Here is a 21168-nt window from a genome sequence, read left to right as displayed (position 1 = left end):
CTTCTATTTTTTTGTGAGAAAAATTCAAAATGGAAAGCAAAAGTAATGTAAGAGGGGCCTGGAGACGTGACTAATGAATAGATAATATGCTATTCTTGTGCCAGGAATGTCTTTCTTGTTTATTCTGGACCCTATTTTGAAATTGGCATCTTTTGAAATTTATGTGAAATTGTCCAAATTGCAGGTTTTTGACCACTTTATTGGGTAGTTGAAATCGGTAAACGGGCAGTTTCTGGTACTCAGTCAATAGAACAAATGGAGTTCTAGCAAAATAGCTATGATTTTAGTTGACTAGAACATTGGAATTGGCCGAAAATAGGGCTCAAAATAGGTGAAATCACTGATGCGTAAATATCATCAAGACCTCTAACTACGCGAGACCATATTTCCATAGGTTTTCCATCAAATTTCATATTTTTGGTGTCATTGTGATCAGAAAAAGATTATCATTTTTTAAGATTTTTTTTTTTTTTTTTTTTAATTTTTCGACCCTGAGAACAAGTTTGGGAGAAGGCCTCTCGACCCTCAAAGGGTTAAGTGTTTCCTTTGTTTTTTCTTTTAAAGGTTGGGAGGGGGAAGGGAGGAAGGGACAGTGTATGTACTTGTTGCAAAAAATACAAGGAGACTAGAGAAATTTTTTTTTTTTTAGGCATAAACGGTAACACATTGAGAAATGCACTACAGTAATTTGCTACAAAGAGCAAGTTTTTGACAGTGTGATAGACTGAAGTAGAGATGTTCATGAAGTGTTTCATTGAGAGGTCAAAACATCCTTTAATCTACTCCATTAATTTTCCAGTGCCTCTTGAGTATTTCATAAACCCCTTACATCTATCCATTCATTGGTTCTGTTTGTCTATTCACTCTTCAGATTACATATTAATAATTTTGCTAAATGTTGTGATACTTAATAGGTAATGAGGATTCATCAACCATTTTTTTTTTCTTGACAGGAAATCTTTACTTTATTTGCTTATTAGGTTTTTAAGCACTAAATTCTGTAATTCCTGTATAAATATTTACTTCTCAAATTGCTTTAAAGATACTCCAATCTTGCAATCAAGAAGTAACTCAGAGAGTGGACTGTCCTCCTTCAAGAGTGACCTTACATCAGCAGAAAATGTGGCACTCAATCTGCTGAAACATTTTAATGAACAGAGGCTTCCCAAAGCTTCTGAACTGGAGTGGCTTGTTTCTGAACAGGATGTACCACAAAAGGTTAGTGGAAATTATGGAGCATGTCTAAATAAGAGGAAGATAAGGTTCTGTGAAAATTTTGAAATTTGTGAACAGGCCAAAGCTAAAAACCAGTTGTCTTTAGTAGATATATAAAAACATTTCACAAAGAATGAAGTATAGTGTCAGCACTCTGAATGATGGGTATGGATGTTGCAACTTGGAGAGTAATTTGAAAGATCGCTACAAAATTTTTTTATGGTGGAAGAGTTTCCTTTTTAGAGTTGCCGCCCTGCCTTTGTGGGGAAATAAATTTATAGTTGGAGTGCAGTATGAGAAGGTACAGTCGTGATATAAAGGTTTTAAAACACTGAGGTATACAAAGACATAAGGAAAGTGGCCTCTTACACAAGGTGCCCCAGACAAAATTCCTGAACCATCATCAGTCCATAGTTTCCTCTCCAGAAGGATGTACATATCATGGTCCAGTGTTGACTGATTGAACTACAAAGTGCAGGCACTATACCTAACCTCCAAAACTACTGTAGTCAGCTAGCCACTCTACCCTATTTTCTTTATGGGTATTACTTTGTTCATACACAACAAATTTTATTTCATAAGATCGGTTGCTTCCTCTCGATATAAACACATTCACATGTATGCTTGATGTATATTAAAGCCTCTTCTGAATAATATCTTTTTAATATCCAGTCACTTAAGATTTATATTCTTTTATTAAATTATCTTTATCCATTCATTTTATCAGCCCCTCTTCAACTTCAAAAGCTTCTAAAATCTGGAATACCCACTAGATATATGCAAGTTTGTTATATAGTATGAGCAAACGGACTTGGTATTTGACGAGTTGTTTCAGCATCAGCAAAGTAATCTATAAGAAACTTAAATTGGCTAACTGGCTTTTGCAAGTAAATAGTATGGTGTTAAACAAGATATGGGGAAGGGGGGGAATGGTTGTATACATTTCAAGACATTTATTGAAAAACATTTTACCATGAGTGTCTTCAACTTTATTTTGGAGGCTGAGAAACAGAGCACTTCCATTCTGATAACAAGACTTCATTGAAATGCTTCCAAACTGTAATAATTATTCTATATTATTTTTTGAACTTGACAACTATTTTTTTCACATTAATTCTTATTGTGTCTGGTTATTGAGAGCACAAGCATGCGAAGTAATTGGTAATATATAATGTAATGATTTTTTTTTTTTACAGCTGCTACCACTGCCTACAAGTGTAGCAGTTAGTCCTGATGATGCTGGAGCAGTGAAGGCATTACACTCGCAAACTCAGTTCCGGGGAACCTCTGATTGGGCCCCGCCAAGACCTCAGCTCATCCTCACTCTTCACACTAACACTAAGTAAGAATTAGCTACACTGCTGTCATGCAGGGTATTGTCTCATATTGCTATCATGCAGGGTAGTGTCTCATTAACATTGGTTCTGGGTTTAATAAATTTTCAGGCAAACATATTTTGTCACTTCTGTTCCCTGCACCTACAGTAGCGGCACATCAAACACGTCATGAGTACAGTGACAGTACATTGAGCTGGGAGCAAGAGAAAGCTGCTGAATTACTGACACAGATCACTGAAGCTTTTGTACTGTCTCTTGCTTATTTTCTCCATTGGTGATGAAGATATGTACATATCCTAAATCAGTGCTGAGGCCAAAAATAGCAAGCTTTCTCTCTAGCCAAGTGGTGGAAACTTGGTGAAAGCAGAAAAATCTACCAGTTTTGTTTCAAGTGAACCTTTGGTTTCAAACTTAACCTTCCAGGAAGCTCTGCTTCAATTGAGATGAAGTCTGCTTGTGGGAAAATTCATGCTGAAGTAAGAAATGGATTAGGTAATGAAAAGCTTTAAAGTATTAATGTATATAATAACAGTACAGTTTTTTTTTTTAAATACTGTATTTTTGATCAGCCTATACAAAGCATAAATAAAAGACTGAGCTAAATTACTATAACTATTTATATTTTGAGGTAGTAGGTTGGTAGACAGCAACCACCCAAGAGGGGTACTACCATCCTGCCAATTGAGTGTGAAACGAAAGCCTGTAATTGTTTTACATGATGGTAGGATTGCTGGTGTCTTGTCTGCCTCATAAATGTGCAAGATTACAGGTACGTCTTGCTACTTGTACTTACACTTGGGTCACACTACACATACATGTACATGTTTATTTATACACACTCATCTGAGTTTTCTTTGATTTTATTTTTAATAGTTCTTGGTCTTATTACTTTTCCTTTTATATCCATGCGGAAGTGGAATAAGAATCTTTCCTCCGTAAGCCATTTTTTTTTATTTTTTTTTTTTATTATCACACCGGCCGATTCCCACCAAGGCAGGGTGGCCCGAAAAAGAAAAACTTTCACCATCATTCACTCCATCACTGTCTTGCCAGAAGGGTGCTTTACACTACAGTTTTTAAACTGCAACATTAACACCCCTCCTTCAGAGTGCAGGCACTGTACTTCCCATCTCCAGGACTCAAGTCCGGCCTGCCGGTTTCCCTGAATCCCTTCATAAATGTTACTTTGCTCACACTCCAACAGCACGTCAAGTATTAAAAACCATTTGTCTCCATTCACTCCTATCAAACACGCTCACGCATGCCTGCTGGAAGTCCAAGCCCCTCGCACACAAAACCTCCTTTACCCCCTCCCTCCAACCCTTCCTAGGCCGACCCCTACCCCGCCTTCCTTCCACTACAGACTGATACACTCTTGAAGTCATTCTGTTTCGCTCCATTCTCTCTACATGTCCGAACCACCTCAACAACCCTTCCTCAGCCCTCTGGACAACAGTTTTGGTAATCCCGCACCTCCTCCTAACTTCCAAACTACGAATTCTCTGCATTATATTCACACCACACATTGCCCTCAGACATGACATCTCCACTGCCTCCAGCCTTCTCCTCGCTGCAACATTCATCACCCACGCTTCACACCCATATAAGAGCGTTGGTAAAACTATACTCTCATACATTCCCCTCTTTGCCTCCAAGGACAAAGTTCTTTGTCTCCACAGACTCCTAAGTGCACCACTCACTCTTTTTCCCTCATCAATTCTATGATTCACCTCATCTTTCATAGACCCATCCGCTGACACGTCCACTCCCAAATATCTGAATACGTTCACCTCCTCCATACTCTCTCCCTCCAATCTGATATTCAATCTTTCATCACCTAATCTTTTTGTTATCCTCATAACCTTACTCTTTCCTGTATTCACCTTTAATTTTCTTCTTTTGCACACCCTACCAAATTCATCCACCAATCTCTGCAACTTCTCTTCAGAATCTCCCAAGAGCACAGTGTCATCAGCAAAGAGCAGCTGTGACAACTCCCACTTTGTGTGTGATTCTTTATCTTTTAACTCCACGCCTCTTGCCAAGACCCTCGCATTTACTTCTCTTACAACCCCATCTATAAATATATTAAACAACCACGGTGACATCACACATCCTTGTCTAAGGCCTACTTTTACTGGGAAAAAATTTCCCTCTTTCCTACATACTCTAACTTGAGCCTCACTATCCTCGTAAAAACTCTTCACTGCTTTCAGTAACCTACCTCCTACACCATACACTTGCAACATCTGCCACATTGCCCCCCTATCCACCCTGTCATACGCCTTTTCCAAATCCATAAATGCCACAAAGACCTCTTTAGCCTTATCTAAATACTGTTCACTTATATGTTTCACTGTAAACACCTGGTCCACACACCCCCTACCTTTCCTAAAGCCTCCTTGTTCATCTGCTATCCTATTCTCCGTCTTACTCTTAATTCTTTCAATTATAACTCTACCATACACTTTACCAGGTACACTCAACAGACTTATCCCCCTATAATTTTTGCACTCTCTTTTATCCCCTTTGCCTTTATACAAAGGAACTATGCATGCTCTCTGCCAATCCCTAGGTACCTTACCCTCTTCCATACATTTATTAAACAATTGCACCAACCACTCCAAAACTATATCCCCACCTGCTTTTAACATTTCTATCTTTATCCCATCAATCCCGGCTGCCTTACCCCCTTTCATTTTACCTACTGCCTCACGAACTTCCCCCACACTCACAACTGGCTCTTCCTCACTCCTACAAGATGTTATTCCTCCTTGCCCTATACACGAAATCACAGCTTCCCTATCTTCATCAACATTTAACAATTCCTCAAAATATTCCCTCCATCTTCCCAATACCTCTAACTCTCCATTTAATAACTCTCCTCTCCTATTTTTAACTGACAAATCCATTTGTTCTCTAGGCTTTCTTAACTTGTTAATCTCACTCCAAAACTTTTTCTTATTTTCAACAAAATTTGTTGATAACATCTCACCCACTCTCTCATTTGCTCTCTTTTTACATTGCTTCACCACTCTCTTAACCTCTCTCTTTTTCTCCATATACTCTTCCCTCCTTGCATCACTTCTACTTTGTAAAAACTTCTCATATGCTAACTTTTTCTCCCTTACTACTCTCTTTACATCATCATTCCACCAATCGCTCCTCTTCCCTCCTGCACCCACTTTCCTGTAACCACAAACTTCTGCTGAACACTCTAACACTACATTTTTTAAACCTACCCCATACCTCTTCGACCCCATTGCCTATGCTCTCATTAGCCCATCTATCCTCCAATAGCTGTTTATATCTTACCCTAACTGCCTCCTCTTTTAGTTTATAAACCTTCACCTCTCTCTTCCCTGATGCTTCTATTCTCCTTGTATCCCATCTACCTTTTACTCTCAGTGTAGCTACAACTAGAAAGTGATCTGATATATCTGTGGCCCCTCTATAAACATGTACATCCTGAAGTCTACTCAACAGTCTTTTATCTACCAATACATAATCCAACAAACTACTGTCATTTCGCCCTACATCATATCGTGTATACTTATTTATCCTCTTTTTCTTAAAATATGTATTACCTATAACTAAACCCCTTTCTATACAAAGTTCAATCAAAGGGCTCCCATTATCATTTACACCTGGCACCCCAAACTTACCTACCACACCCTCTCTAAAAGTTTCTCCTACTTTAGCATTCAAGTCCCCTACCACAATTACTCTCTCACTTGGTTCAAAGGCTCCTATACATTCACTTAACATCTCCCAAAATCTCTCTCTCTCTCCTCTGCATTCCTCTCTTCTCCAGGTGCATACACGCTTATTATGACCCACTTCTCGCATCCAACCTTTACTTTAATCCACATAATTCTTGAATTTACACATTCATATTCTCTTTTCTCCTTCCATAACTGATCATTTAACATTACTGCTACCCCTTCCTTTGCTCTAACTCTCTCAGATACTCCAGATTTAATCCCATTTATTTCCCCCCACTGAAACTCTCCTACCCCCTTCAGCTTTGTTTCGCTTAGGGCCAGGACATCCAACTTCTTTTCATTCATAACATCAGCAATCATCTGTTTCTTGTCATCCGCACTACATCCACGCACATTTAAGCAACCCAGTTTTATAAAGTTTTTCTTCTTCTCTTTTTTAGTAATTGTATACAGGAGAAGGGGTTACTAGCCCATTGCTCCCGGCATTTTAGTCGCCTCATACGACACGCATGGCTTACGGAGGAAAGATTCTTTTCCACTTCCCCATGGACAATAGAAGAAATAAAAAAGAACAAGAGCTATTTAGAAAAAGGAGAAAAACCTAGATGTATGTATATATATATATGCATGTGCGTGTCTGTGAAGTGTGACCAAAGTGTAAGTAGGAGTAGCAAGATATCCCTGTTATCTTAGCGTGTTTATGAGACAGAAAAAGAAACCAGCAATCCTACCATCATGCAAAACAAATTACAGGTTTTTGTTTCACAGTCATCTGTGTGTTGTAAAAGTCAGCTAAAATGCCGGGAACAATGGGCTAGTAACCCCTTTTCCTGTAATAAATTACTAAAAAGAATAATAAGAAGAAAATTGTCAAAGTGAGAAGTCTGAATATGCGTGGATGTTGTGCAAATGATAAGAAAGAGATGATTGTGGATGTTATGAATGAGAAGAAGCTGGATGTCCTGGCTTTAAGTGAAACAAAGCTGAAGGGGGGTGGGAGAGTTTCAGTGGAGAGGAATAAATGGGATTAGGTCAGGGGTTTCAAATAGTTAGAGCTAAAGAAGGAGTAGCAATGATGTTGAAGGATAACTACAAATGTATTAATTCAAGGATTATGTGGAGTAAAATAAAGGTTGGATGTGAAAAGTGGGTTATAGTAAGCGTATATGCACCTGGAGAAGAGAGAAGTGTAGAGGAGAGAGAGAGATTTTGGGAAATGTTGAGTGAATGCGTGGAGAGTTTTGAACCAAGCGTGAGAGTAATGGTGGTTGGGGATTTCAGTGCTAAAGTGGGCAAAAATGTTGTGGAGGGAGTAGTAGGTAAATTTGGGGTGCCAGGGGTAAATGAAAATTGGGAGCCTTTAATTGAGCTATGTGTAGAAAGAGGTTTGGTAATAAGTAATACATATTTTATGATGTAGGGGATAAATAAATAAAGGTATGATATAGCACATAATGAAAGTAGTTTGTTAGATTATGTATTGGTGGATAAAAGGTTGATGGGTAGGCTCCAGGATGTACACGTTTATAGAGGGGCAACTGATATATTGGATCATTATTTAGTTGTAGCTACAGTTAGAGTAAGAGGTAGATGGGAAAAGAGGAAAATGGCAACAACAAGCAAGAGGGAGGTGAAAGTGTATAAACTAAGGGAGGAGGAAGTTCGGGTGAGATATAAGCAACTGTTGGCAGAAAGGTGGACTGGTGCAAGTATGAATAGTGGGGAAGGGTTGAAGAGGGTTGGAATAGTTTTAAAAATGCAGTATTAGAATGTGGGGCAGAAGTTTGTGGTTATAGGAGAGTGGGTGCAGGAGGAATGAGGAGTGATTGGTGGAATGAAGTAAAGGGTGTGATAAAAGAGAAAAAGGTAGCTTATGAGAGGTTTTTACAAAGCAGAAGTGTTATAAGAAGAGCAGAGTGTATGGAGAGTAAAAGAAAGGTGAAGAGAGTGGTGAGAGAGTGCAAAAGGAGAGCAGATGATAGTGGGAGAGGCACTGTCAAGAAATTTTAATGAAAATAAGAAAAAATTTTGGAGTGAGTTAAACAAAGTTAAGAAAGCCTAGAGAACGAATGGATTTGTCAGTTAAAAACAGAGTAGGGGAGATGGAGGTTTTGGGTAGATGGCGAGAATATTTTGAGGAACTTTTAAATGTCAACGAAGAAAGGGAAGCGGTAATTTCATGCACTGGCCAGGGAGGTATACCATCTTTTAGGAGTGGAGAAGAACAGGATGTGAGTGTGGGGGAGGTGCGTGAGGCATTACGTAGAATGAAAGGGGGTAAAGCAACTGGAACTGATGGGATCATGACAGAAATGTTAAAAGCAGGGGGGATATAGGGTTGGAGTGGTTGGTACTTTTGTTTAATAAATGTATGAAAGAGGGGAAGGTACCTAGGGATTGGTGGAGAGTATGTATAATCCCTTTATATAAAGGGAAGGGGGACAAAAGAGATAGTAAAAATTATAGAGGAATAAGTTTACTGAGTGTACCAGGAAAAGTGTATGGTAGGGTTGTAATTCAAAGAATTAGAGGTAAGACAGAACGTAGGATTGCGGGTGAGCAAGGAGGTTTCAGAGTGGGTAGGGGATGTGTAGATCAAGTGTTTACATTGAGGCATATATGTGAACAGTATTTAGATAAAGGTAGGGAAGTTTTTATTGTATTTATAGATTTAGAAAAGGCATACGATAGAGGGGATAGGGGATCAATGTGGCAGATGTTGCAAGTATATGGAACAGGTGGTAAGTTACTAAATGCTGTAAAGGGTTTTTATGAGGATAGTGACGCTCAGATTAGGGTGTATAGAAGAGAGGGAGACTACTTCCCAGTAAAAGTAGGTCTTAGACAGGGTTGTGTAATGTCACCATGGTTGTTTAATGTATTTATAGATGGGGTTGTAAAAAAAGTAAATGCTAGGGTGTTCGGGAGAGGGGTGGGATTAAATTATGGGAAATCAAATACAAAATGGGAATTGACACAGTTGCTTTTTGCTGATGATACTGTGCTCATGGGAGATTCTAAAGAAAAATTGCAAAGGTTAGTGGATGAGTTTGGGAGTGTGTGCAAAGGTAGAAAGTTGAAAGTGAACATAGAAAAGAGTAAGGTGATGAGGGTATCAAAATTATTTAGATAAAGAAAAATTGGATATCAAATTGGGGAGGAGTAGTATGGAAGTGAATGTTTTCAGATACTTGGGAGTTGACATGTTGGCAGATGGATTTATGAAGGATGAGGTTAATCATAGAATTGATGAGTTAAAAAAAGATGAGTGGTGCGTTGAGGTATACTTGGAGACAAAAAACGTTACCTATATAGGCAAAGAAGGGAATGTATAAAAGTATAGTAGTACCAACACTCTTTTATGGGTGTGAAGCTTGGGTTGTGAATGCAGCAGCGAGGAGGCGGTTGGAGACAGTGGAGATGTCCTGTCTAAGGGCAATGTGTGGTGTAAATATTATGCAGAAAATTTGGAGTGTGAAAATTAGGAGAAGGTGTGGAGTTAATAAAATTATTAGTCAGAGGGCTGAAGAGGGGTTGTTGAGGTGGTTTGGTCATTTAGATAGAATGGATCAAAGTAGAATGACTTGGAGAGCGTATAAATCTGTAGGGAAAGGAAGGCGGGGTAGGGGTCGTCCTCGAAAAGGTTGGAGGGAGGGGGTAAAGGAGGTTTTGTGGGCGAGGGGCCTGGACTTCCAGCAAGCGTGCGTGAGCATGTTGGATAGGAGTGAATGGAGACGAATGGTATTTGGGACCTGACGATCTGTTGGAGTGTGAGCAGGGTAATGTTTAGTGAAGGGATTCAGGGAAACCGGTTATTTTTATATAGCCGGACTTGAGTCCTGGAAATGGGAAGTACAATGCCTGCACTCTAAAGGAGGGGTTCGGGATATTGGCAGTATGGAGGGATATGTTGTGCATCTTTATAGGTATATGCTTCTAAGCTGTTGTGTTCTGAGCACCTCTGCAAAAACAGTGATTGTGTGTGAGTTAGGTGAAAGTGTTGAATGATGATGAAAGTATTTTCTTTTTGGGGATTTTCTTTCTTTTTTGGGTCACCCTGCCTCGGTGGGAGATGGCTGACTTGTTAAAAAAAAAGAAATTATATTCAAACTATAATAATTGTTTTTGAGTTAAGGTACCAGGTCAGGTCTAGGTTTTTAAAAACATACAAAAAACAAAAAAACAAAAAACAAATGGGTAGCTATCTGGGGAGCTGCCCATGACATCCCTGATTAGAAGACCCAAGGCTGCACCAAGAGTACTGCAGGAAGCCTACCTGCTTTTTGTGTTTGTCCAACCTGTTTTTAAAGATTACCCAATATGTTACCTTTAGTAATAGGTTACCCAACTTTTAGCCTATTCTCACCTGACCTGTTACATTATGTATTTTGAAGAATGAGACACTTGTGCAACATTTGGGAATCTTCATTGTGGAAACGTTTTGCTAGAAAGTGGCTTCTTCAGTCCAATACAAAGTAGGACAGTAGAAGATGAAGAGGAGTTCGAGGTAATCAGTCCCTCAATGTTCGGTTCACCAGGATTGATGGACTGGACATATCGACTCCAGACTGAGGGACTGATTACCTCAAACTCCTCATCTTCCACCGTTCTTCTCAGTATTGGACTGAGGAAGTCACTGGCTGGTGAAATGTTTCCGCAGTAAAGATTTCCAAATGTTGCACAAGTATCTGAGTCATCAGCATACATAATGTAACAGATCAGGTGAGCATAGGCTAAGAGTTTGGTAACATATTGGGTCTTAGCCACATGATGACCCTCCACTGGAGATTTTGGTCAGCTAATGGAGGCCTTCCACTGGCTTACTGGTCCAGCCATTTAAAAATTAATGGTTATTATTATAATTATATATACTGCTTGTTCTAGATTCTCTATATCAGGACTGAACAAGCCACTTGCTGCAAAAAATTTCCTCAATAAATGTCTTTGTGCATGTGCTTTCTACAAACTGTCATTCTCACTGCACCTGTTCTCCAAGCAAATTACTGCTTAATTGCTATAACCTTGATATTGCAGACGTTCGGTGTTGATGGGTACCCAAGGGTGGCGGTGTGCTGGCTGTGGCATGAGAGTATCTGAGCGTCTCAGCAGGCACTTTAGACTGTGTAATTACTTAGGGCGCTACTTCTGTACAACCTGTCACAGCAACCAGACTGCCATGATTCCTGCAAAAATACTTCATAAATGGGATTTCAAATTGTAAGGAAACCTTGAAGTAATTTTTTTTTTTTTTCTGACCAAGAATTTGACATAATTGTGCAGTGCTAAATTTAATAGGTTTTGACTGATTTACTCATGTAACAGTTGAGTGAATGTGAATTTTGTAAGATTAATAATGCTTTACAAGGGCTATCATCAATACCTTAGAAGACAACTGGTCACTGTCATTATGGACAAAATTCTGAAGTATAGACTTTCTTCCATTTTGTCTAGACAAAATCCAGAATTATGGATTTTTTTTTCCATCTTGTCTGATACTTCCAACATTTGTCTGGTCAATTTTTTTGTCTGAAATTATAAGGGTTATAAGGAGGAGAGATTGCTGAGGTGGTTTAGAGATTGAGAGGATGACCAGGATGGGGTAAAAAGCTGAGGTAAAGGAAAGGAAGGGCAGTAGTCATCGCAGAAAGGGATGTAGGAAGTGAGTAAATTAGGGTTCCAGTTCTAGGAACTTGAGAAGGCAGCAGGCTTCTAGAAACATGTTAGATTGGAGTGGAGACAAGTAGTTTTTCATGGATGTGTTGGAATGTAAGCAAGGTATCATTAAATGAAGGGATTTGGGAAACCCAGTTAGCTGAACTAAAGTCCTCAAAGTGGGAAATACAGTGCCTGCACTCTGGGAGACAGTTCAGAGGGTCATTTGGATTGGGATATTCTGCACAGACAGTGAATTTATTTGTGTACCCTACGTCACTTGGAGGTGGCCAGTATGATAAACAAAAAAATGAGTTTGGGCCAGTTTTGAATTATAAACAGGTACTGCCATGTCAAACAATGATGCACTCATGTTTATCTAAACAGTAGCTTTTTCTCATCTACAGTTAGTATATATTTGCAGACTATTAAAAATTAAAGGACACTTATTACATATTAGTGCTTCAGGGAAAATCTTATTTTAATAGCAGTGTTTCTTGACATTATAGTAAGTATTATGTACTGCTATTAAAGATAATGAAATTTAGACTTGTATTGTTTACATGCTCACTGGTTGTCAGGATTGCAGCTTTATATGCTGATGTGTTCTTGCTACACTATATACTTTGTATAACTGCAGTGAATTTATTATTAAAAGAACTACACAAATTTTCTTTTGCAGGTATCCAGTAGCTAAATTTTCTTCAGAACTAATAAAAAGTATGAGAAGTGATCCACTTTTTAATATTGATGCCCTCAATCCTGGGCTTTACAAACGATGCCGACATCTTCAGCAAGCATACATCTACCGGCTACAGGTCTACCGCACTTTACCCTACATAAACACCTGTAGCAGAGCACACAGGTGATTAATACTTAATCCAGAATTTTTTGTTAAAAGCTATTGTTTCTATTTCCCTCGTATTGCATTTTCCATATTGCCTTCTTAGCTGATTAAAGTGGATTGGATTCTACAAGTGTTAAAGATCTTTGATCATATACAATTATTCCAGATTCTTCAGGACCAGGAGCATCCCCTTAATGCCAAAATTCCATTAGTAATGCACACACAATATGTCATGTTTTACATAAAAAATTAAAGTGTAGTTACCACTAAATTCTATTCTGACTCAGGTGTAATTTTAAGTATCATCCATGGTGGAAATAGTAATGATTTTTTTTTTTTTTTAACTCGTTGGCTGTTTTCCACCAAGGTAGGGTAGCCTGAAAAAGAAAACCTTTCGCCACATTCATTCCGTCACTCTTGCCAGAGGTGTGCGTACACTACAGTTATAAAAATGCAACATTAACACCCCTCCTTCAGAGTGCTGGCACTGTACTTCCCATCTCCAGGACTCGAGTCCGGCCTGCTGGTTTCCATGAATCCCTTCATAAATATTACCTTGCTCACACTCCAACAGCATGTCAAGTCCTAAAAACTGTTTGCTCCTATCTAACACGCTCATGCATGCTTGCTGGAAGTCTAAGCCCCTCACATACAAAACCTCCTTTACCTTCTCCCTGCAACGTTCTCCTGGCCAACCTCTACCACAACTTCCCTCCACTACAGATATACAGACTCTTGAAGTCATTCCATTTTGTTCCTTCCTCTCTACATGTCCAAACCATCTCAACAACCCCTCCTAATTTCCAAACTATGAATTCTCTGCATTATATTCACACCACACATTGCCCTCAGACACGACATCTCCACTGCCTCGAGCTTTCTCCGTGTTGCAACATTCACCACCCATGCTTTGCACCCATATAAGAGCATTGGTATAACTCTACTCTCATACATTCTCCTCTTTGTTTCCATGGATAAAGTTCTTTGCATTCACAGACTCCTCAGTGTACGACTCGCCTTTTTCCCCCCTCGTCAGTTCTATGACTCGCCGCCTCTTTCATAGACCCATCTGCTGACACATCCTCTCCTAAATATCTGAATACATTCACCTCACACCTCTTATATGGGTGTGAAGCGTGGGTGATGAATGTTGCAGCGAGGAGAAGGCTGGAGGCAGTGGAGATGTCATGTCTGAGGCCAATGTGTGGTGTGAATATAATGCAGAGAATTCGTAGTTTGGAAGTTAGGAGGAGGTGCGGGATTACCAAAACTGTTGTCCAGAGGGCTGAGGAAGGGTTGTTGAGGTGGTTCGGACATGTAGAGAGAATGGAGCGAAACAGAATGACTTCAAGAGTGTATCAGTCTGTAGTGGAAGGAAGGCGGGGTAGGGGTCGGCCTAGGAAGGGTTGGAGGGAGGGGGTAAAGGAGGTTTTGTGTGCGAGGGGCTTGGACTTCCAGCAGGCATGCGTGAGCGTGTTTGATAGGAGTGAATGGAGACAAATGGTTTTTAATACTTGACGTGCTGTTGGAGTGTGAGCAAAGTAACATTTATGAAGGGATTCAGGGAAACCGGCAGGCCGGACTTGAGTCCTGGAGATGGGAAGTACAGTGCCTGCACTCTGAAGGAGGGGTGTTAATGTTGCAGTTTAAAAACTGTAGTGTAAAGCACCCTTCTGGCAAGACAGTGATGGAGTGAATGATGGTGAAAGTTTTTCTTTTTCGGGCCACCCTGCCTTGGTGGGAATCGGCCGGTGTGATAATAAAAATAAAAAAAAAAAAAAAACATTCACCTCCTCCATACTCTCTCCCTCCAATCTGATACCCAATCTTTTGTTACCTAATTTTTTTATTGTCATCACCTTACTCTTTCCTATATTCACTTTTAATTTTCTTTTTTTACATACCCTACCAAACACATCCACCAACCTCTGCAACTTCTCTTGAGACTCTCCCAAAAGCACAATGTCATCAGCAAAGAGAAACTGTGACAACTCCCACTTTTTGTTAGATTCTTTATCTTTTAACCCCATACCTCTTCCCAACACCTGAGCATTCACTTCTCTTACAACTCCATCTACAAATATATTGAACAACCATGGTGACATCACACATCCTTGTCTAAGGCTTACTTTTACTGGGAAATAATCTCCCTCTCTCCTACATACTCTAACTGGAGCCTCACTATCCTCATAAAAACTCTTCACTGCTTTCAATAGCCTAACTCCTATTCCATACATTTGCAGCATCTGCCACATTGACCCCTATCCACCCTGTCATATGCCTTTAACAAATCCATAAATGCCACAAAAACCTCTTTACATTTATCTAGTGTTCACCTATATGTTTCACTGTAAACACTTGGTCTACACACCCCCTACCTTTCCTAAAGCTTCCTTGTTCATCTGCTATCCTACTTTCGGTCTGACTCTTAATCCTTTCAATAATAACTCTACTATACACTTCACCAGGTATACTCAACAAACTTCTTTCAACGCACCAGCCGTATCCCACTGAGGTGGGGTGGCCCAAAAGGAAAAACGAAAGTTTCACCTTTTAAATTTAGTAATATATACAGGAGAAGGGGTTACTAGCCCCTTGCTCCCGGCATTTTAGTCACCTCTTATGACACACATGGCTTACGGAGGAAGAATTCTGTTCCACTTCCCCATGGAGAACACTCTTAACATCTCCCAAAAACTCTCTCCTTTCACTCTCTTCTCTAGGTGCTTACACCTATTATGACCCACTTTTTGCATCTGACCCTTGTTTTAATACCCCATAATCCTTGAATTTATACATTTATATGCCCTCTTTTTCCTTCCATAACTGATCCTTCAACATAATTGCTACCCCTTCCTGAAAACTATAATTATTGTAATGTATACCATTTTGGGTGTCAGGAGTGCTCTGAATGGTGATAGCTACTCCACCTTCAGAGAAGCATATTTCCAACAGTAGCAAAGAGCTTGCTCAGTTTTTTAACATGTTATTAGGTACCTCTAAATAATATGATGTATAATTGGGATAGAGTAAAGATACAGCCAAGACATGTGGTTTTGTTACCACTGTCAATTTCTTATTCCTTTCCATTGTCACCAGCTTACTATATCTGAAATTGAGGTCCTTGTCACAGTGACATAGTAAGCTGTAATGTAAGGTAAATAGGTACTGGATAAAAATTAACATGTCAATACTTTAGCCACTTACTAACAAATGGTTTCAGTGCAGAAATTGTTTTCTTTATACAGTGGTACCTTGAGTTTCAAACAGCTCCCAACTTGAACAGTTATGTAAGTGTATTCTTGTAAGTGCTTTTGTAAGTGTATTTTTGGGGGTCTGAAACAGACTAATCTAATTTACATTATTCCTCATGGGAACAAATTCGTTCGGTATCGGCATTTGAGCAGCCTTCTGGAATGAATTAAGTCCATAACTCGAGGTTCCACTGTATTTAACGAAACATTTTTTGTCCTGAATGAGGAACTATTTGGACTGAAAGAATTTAGTGGGATTAGACTTTTATGAAGAAAATAAATGATTTTATATCCTGAGTTCATAGCAAGTGAGGCTGATCCTATTAGTGCTTCCATATTGCTCATAAAGTAATGTGCCATATATTCAACTTATATTCCATGCTGTGTTCATATGGTCCTAATAAACTATTTTTTCCTTACAGTGAAAAAGCACTACTAAGTAAGATACCTCCACACTGGGCTAGTGATCCTCATGCTTACTCTCTAGATGACCTTGTAGCCATCAAAGCAGGTTTAGTGGTGATGGAACTGAAGAATATCACTTCACAGTGTATAAAACATATTGCCAGATGTCAGGTTAGTATTATAGAAAGTAATTCTAGAGGGAGTAGAACACTTAAGCTGCTCTTGCCCTGTGACTGCAAATAATGCTAATGTGAATGTTTCAAATACTTGTAATTGGGCTTAATTTGTCTAATGAAACCATATTTAACTAAAATCTTTACTTTAACTTTTAAACTGATCCAAACATACCACTACACAACTGATGACTGTGTCCAATGTACTAGTACACCTAATTAGTATAAGTAAGCAACGAAATCAGGAGCTGTTGTTCCTCTACCAGCTTTCCTACCAGCAAATGGTGTGGAAGTGGCATAGAGATGACTTATTCATTCCAGATTTAATACAATTTAATGATATTAAAAGTGGATTTCAGCCACAAAGCACACATAAGTATATTTACCCACTAAATTCAAGCAGTGTGACTTGCTTCCGTGTTTTGAGGTGTATTACTCTGAAACAATTGTAATATCATAAGTATTCCTTGTAATACAAAGTAGAATAAGCAATCACATATACAGTATATTCCAAGTGGAGCAATGTCAGGGTTATCATTTCTTCATGTTTGAAGTACTAAAACATCTTTAAATACATCTAATATAAAAGACTAGTTTATATGATGTTAAACATTAAAACAGTTAAAAAAAAAATCATATCTTGGCATCAGTAAATTGTAAAACTTAATATTGCTGGCTTAGTTGCACTGTTGCCAATGAGTGACCATTTTTTCACCAACTTTGACACACCATAAAATCGTAAGTTTTTTTATCAGATTCCACTCATTTTTGTCTTATTCAGAAAAACTTCCCCCCACAGACAGGAATTTTTTTTGGGGGGTATGCCACAGTTTAAGGGTTACACCTATTATGACATTGTAATACCACTGTTGTAGTTTTTAAATGCTGATGAAAATGCTTTCTTGGTGGAACTGGAAGTAGAATTAGATGTTAGAGAATATGTTGGATAATTATGATTAAGGTGAATCCTAAACATAGTAAGATGAGGAACTCAGATTGTTGTAATACACAACTGTCAATAAGCAGAAAGATGGACAGGGGGGGGGTATGAACCAAGGTGGTAGAGCAGCGGACTGTCAGTTTATGGACCATGGTTTCCCCCCCCCCCCCTTCTCCCCACAATCCATCTTTCGGTTTATTCATAGTAACATAATTTTTGACAAAAAAAAATCCAGTGCAGTGATGTATATATGGAGGGTAGTAATAGTCTGAATCTTGCAATGAATGTTAAGAAGTGTTAATGTTTTAAAAGGTGACTAATTTGTAAGAAATTAAAACAAGGATTGAAGATAGTGAAAATCTCTGCCTAAATGTGTAGTGTCTCCTGAGTTTGAGAAAAGTGGGTTTTAATGAGTCAGCTTACCCCCTCAGGAAAGGTATGTTGATACTGGTGAAGGACTCATGATCCAAAGTATGTGTAGTAATGAGAAGCACTGCAGGGAAGGAGAATATTCATGTTATATCCATCTCATGTATGGGACAATAATTGCAAGTGAAAGGAAAGGTGTATGAAATTTGATATAAATTTAAAAGCCATGGCTTGTCAGAAACTCTTGGAAATATGTCAGAAACTCTTGGAAATACATGTGATAAAAAAGTTGGTGGAAAATTTTTGAGGGCAGATATTACGATTGATTTAGGAATTTGTAATATATTTGGCCTGAGTATAGGAGATGCTTAGTATCAAATATACTCATGGAAAATTGTAATAACGATTTATATGATGGGGTGATGAAAAGATTATATTAAAAACAAATTTTAATGCAATATAATTTATGTGATATTCTATAAGGTATTTTAAAATGGTACCTTTACTTATAAAAATAACACTTAACAGACTTGTAATTTATATACTGCTTACAATTACCTCTATTCTGACTGAATGGGTATTTACATTTGAAATTGATAAAGTTACATGGTCACTCTAACCAGAGATGATCCAAGCTTAATAACTGAAATCCCTTTAAACACTGGCGAGATTTTACTTGGTGAGAGTTTGGTAAATACTCTTACTTTCAAGAGACTGAGAGAATGATGCTATACTGCTGGATAACTTCTCGGAGTAAACGAGTAAGTAGAGAGGATCATCTCAAGACTGAGAGAGGTGTTGTACTGCTTAACCCCACACCACTCGCCCCTGACGTCAGCTCGCGTCAGGCGAGTAGTCCAGAGGTGAATCCACACAAATATAAATTGGCCGTTACTCATGGTGAACGATCCATTTTCTTACCAAAATAATTCATCATATATACATATAATGAAAATGGGAAAGATGAAAATTAATATTTAATATTGTAAAGCTGATTACTTTTATTTTAGCTATTAACGATGGTAATCGCAATGTAATACAATGTATTAGATGAACAAATATAAAAGTTATATTTTACAAAGCCCCATCTCGGCATAACAGCAGAAAAGCAGTTGATGTAAATTGAGAGGGGTAATATTGGGTTAAGAGCAGTACTCATAAGTGTTTTGAACATATGGAGAAGATGGCTCATGGTAGGTGTGCAGGTAAGGTGTACTGAAGTGACATAGAGGCTAAGTGAAGGATACGACAGCCAGCATCATAGAAAAAGGAAGTAGGGATTACATAAGGGATAGATGTGTATGAATATGCAACTAAAAGATTTGAGTGCACTTGATAATGTTTCATACAAATTATTCTTTTATAATAAAACTTTTTTTTAGGGTAAAGTATTTTAAAGGATAATTTTATTACGTAAGGGAAAGGTCCTGTGATAGCATAAAGGTTCAAGCACAGACTTGTATCATGTGAGAACATTTATTGATGCAGTCCAGAAGGTACCTGAATGTCTTTATAAGACTTGCATGACAGTTTTTTTAAAAAGAAATATACAGTACTAGAGAAGGTATTCTAGTGTTTTGTAGTAGGCCTGAATTGTAAAAGAAAGGACTGTTAACATGTTTGGAGATTACATAATTTTTACTTTTTAGCCTTTTTACAATCCAAAAAAATGTTGAAACTCTTGAAAAACAGTACGCCATAACAACAAGCTGACAATGAAAGAGGACAATATATATTACTGGACATGCTAAAAAGAAAAGTAGTCTGAATGAAGGGGAATTTAATTTTTTTTTTTTTTCCCCCAACAAGTCGGCCGTCTCCCACCGAGGCAGGGTGACCCAAAAAGAAAGAAAATATACGAATTAATGTACAGTACTTCGACTAATTACCCATGAGATATGACTGGTTTTATTAATTTACATGATCATCTGCCACATGGTTTTTCTATTTTTCTTTAGATTTTTTCCTAAACACTTTTGTAGGAAAAGTAAACCCAACATGGTTGGAAAATACAAAACTGGAAGGATTTGTATATTTCATCCTTGGAGACTTCTTCAATTGAAGAGGGTAGGGGATCTCTGAGGACAAAATATACAGATTCTTCCCATTTGTATAGGATTTTCCTTTTTACTGATCAGTATTTAGTACTAAAAATTTTATTCAAATTTTAATCAGTGTTTGAGATTGTCTTCTGGTATTGGTTAAACTTATTTCCTTGTGAATAAACAGTATGACTAGATTAGAGCTTAAAAACCACAATATTCTGTGTTGTAAAAAATTAATCCAAACCAATTTCTTCAGGTATGTATGGGACGAGGCTTTATCTGTGAAGTGTGCGGACGTGGAGATCCCATCTTCCCATTCCAGTTGGATTCTACTGCACTGTGCAACATCTGCAGTGCTTGTTTCCATGCTGGCTGTTATTCTCCTATCCGATGCCCTCGCTGTATCAGAAGAGAAACAAGACGATTATCACAGGATCATCACGAAGTGCTGGGCTCATAATTTTCTTAGTTTAAAATATTACTAACATATTTAATGTTCTCTATGGGGAAAGGGAAAAGAATGCTTCCTCTGTAAGCCATGCATGTTGTAAGAGGCAACTAAAATGCTGGGAGTTAGTAACCCCTTCTGTATAAATTACTAAATTTAAGAAGACTTTTCTTTTTCTTTTTGGGTCACCCTGCATTGGTGGGATACAGCTGGTGTTAAAAAAAAATAAATAAATAGATAAAAATAAGTAAATAAAAATAAATAAATAAAATTAAATAAATATATAAAAATAAATAAATAAATAAATATCAATAAATAAATCAATAAAAATAAATAAATAAATGAAAATAAATAAATAAAAATAAATAAATAAATGAAAATAAATAAATAAAAATAAATAAATAAATAAATAACAGTAAATAAATAAATATAAAAAAATAAATAAAAAAATAAATTTATTTATCACCATGGTTATTTAATATATTTATAGATGGGGTTGTAAAGGAAGTAAATGCTAGGGTGTTCGGGAGAGGGGTGGGATTAAATTATGGGGAATTAAATTCAAAATGGGAATTGACACAGTTACTTTTTGCTGATGATACTGTGCTTATGGGAGATTCTTAAGAAAAATTGCAAAGGTTAGTGGATGAGTTTGAGAATGTGTGTAAAGGTAGAAAGTTGAAAGTGAACATAGAAAAGAGTAAGGTGGTGAGGGTATCAAATGATTTAGATAAAGAAAAATTGGATATCAAATTGGG

General features: G+C 37.9%; 1 protein-coding gene across 2 annotated transcripts in view; it reads left to right on the top strand.

The window, feature by feature from the left end:
- Rubicon (run domain Beclin-1-interacting and cysteine-rich domain-containing protein rubicon) overlaps window positions 1-20639 on the top strand; it is a 45810-nt gene extending 25171 nt beyond the window's left edge. For both annotated transcript variants that reach the window (XM_053773096.2, XM_053773095.2), the window contains 6 exons: window positions 1043-1218; window positions 2412-2557; window positions 11312-11494; window positions 12612-12794; window positions 16453-16606; window positions 20219-20639. In XM_053773096.2, the coding sequence (XP_053629071.1) occupies window positions 1043-1218; window positions 2412-2557; window positions 11312-11494; window positions 12612-12794; window positions 16453-16606; window positions 20219-20422 (1046 nt within the window). In that variant the 3' untranslated portion in view covers window positions 20423-20639. The remainder of the gene's footprint in view (window positions 1-1042; window positions 1219-2411; window positions 2558-11311; window positions 11495-12611; window positions 12795-16452; window positions 16607-20218) is intronic.
- Window positions 20640-21168: the final 529 nt, after the last annotated feature.

This window comes from Cherax quadricarinatus, chromosome 9 (assembly GCF_038502225.1).
Source record: "Cherax quadricarinatus isolate ZL_2023a chromosome 9, ASM3850222v1, whole genome shotgun sequence".
Classification (NCBI taxonomy): Eukaryota; Metazoa; Arthropoda; class Malacostraca; order Decapoda; family Parastacidae; genus Cherax; species Cherax quadricarinatus.
The sequence above is the reverse complement of the archived record's forward strand: the minus strand, read 5'-3'. Positions and strand labels throughout refer to the sequence as shown.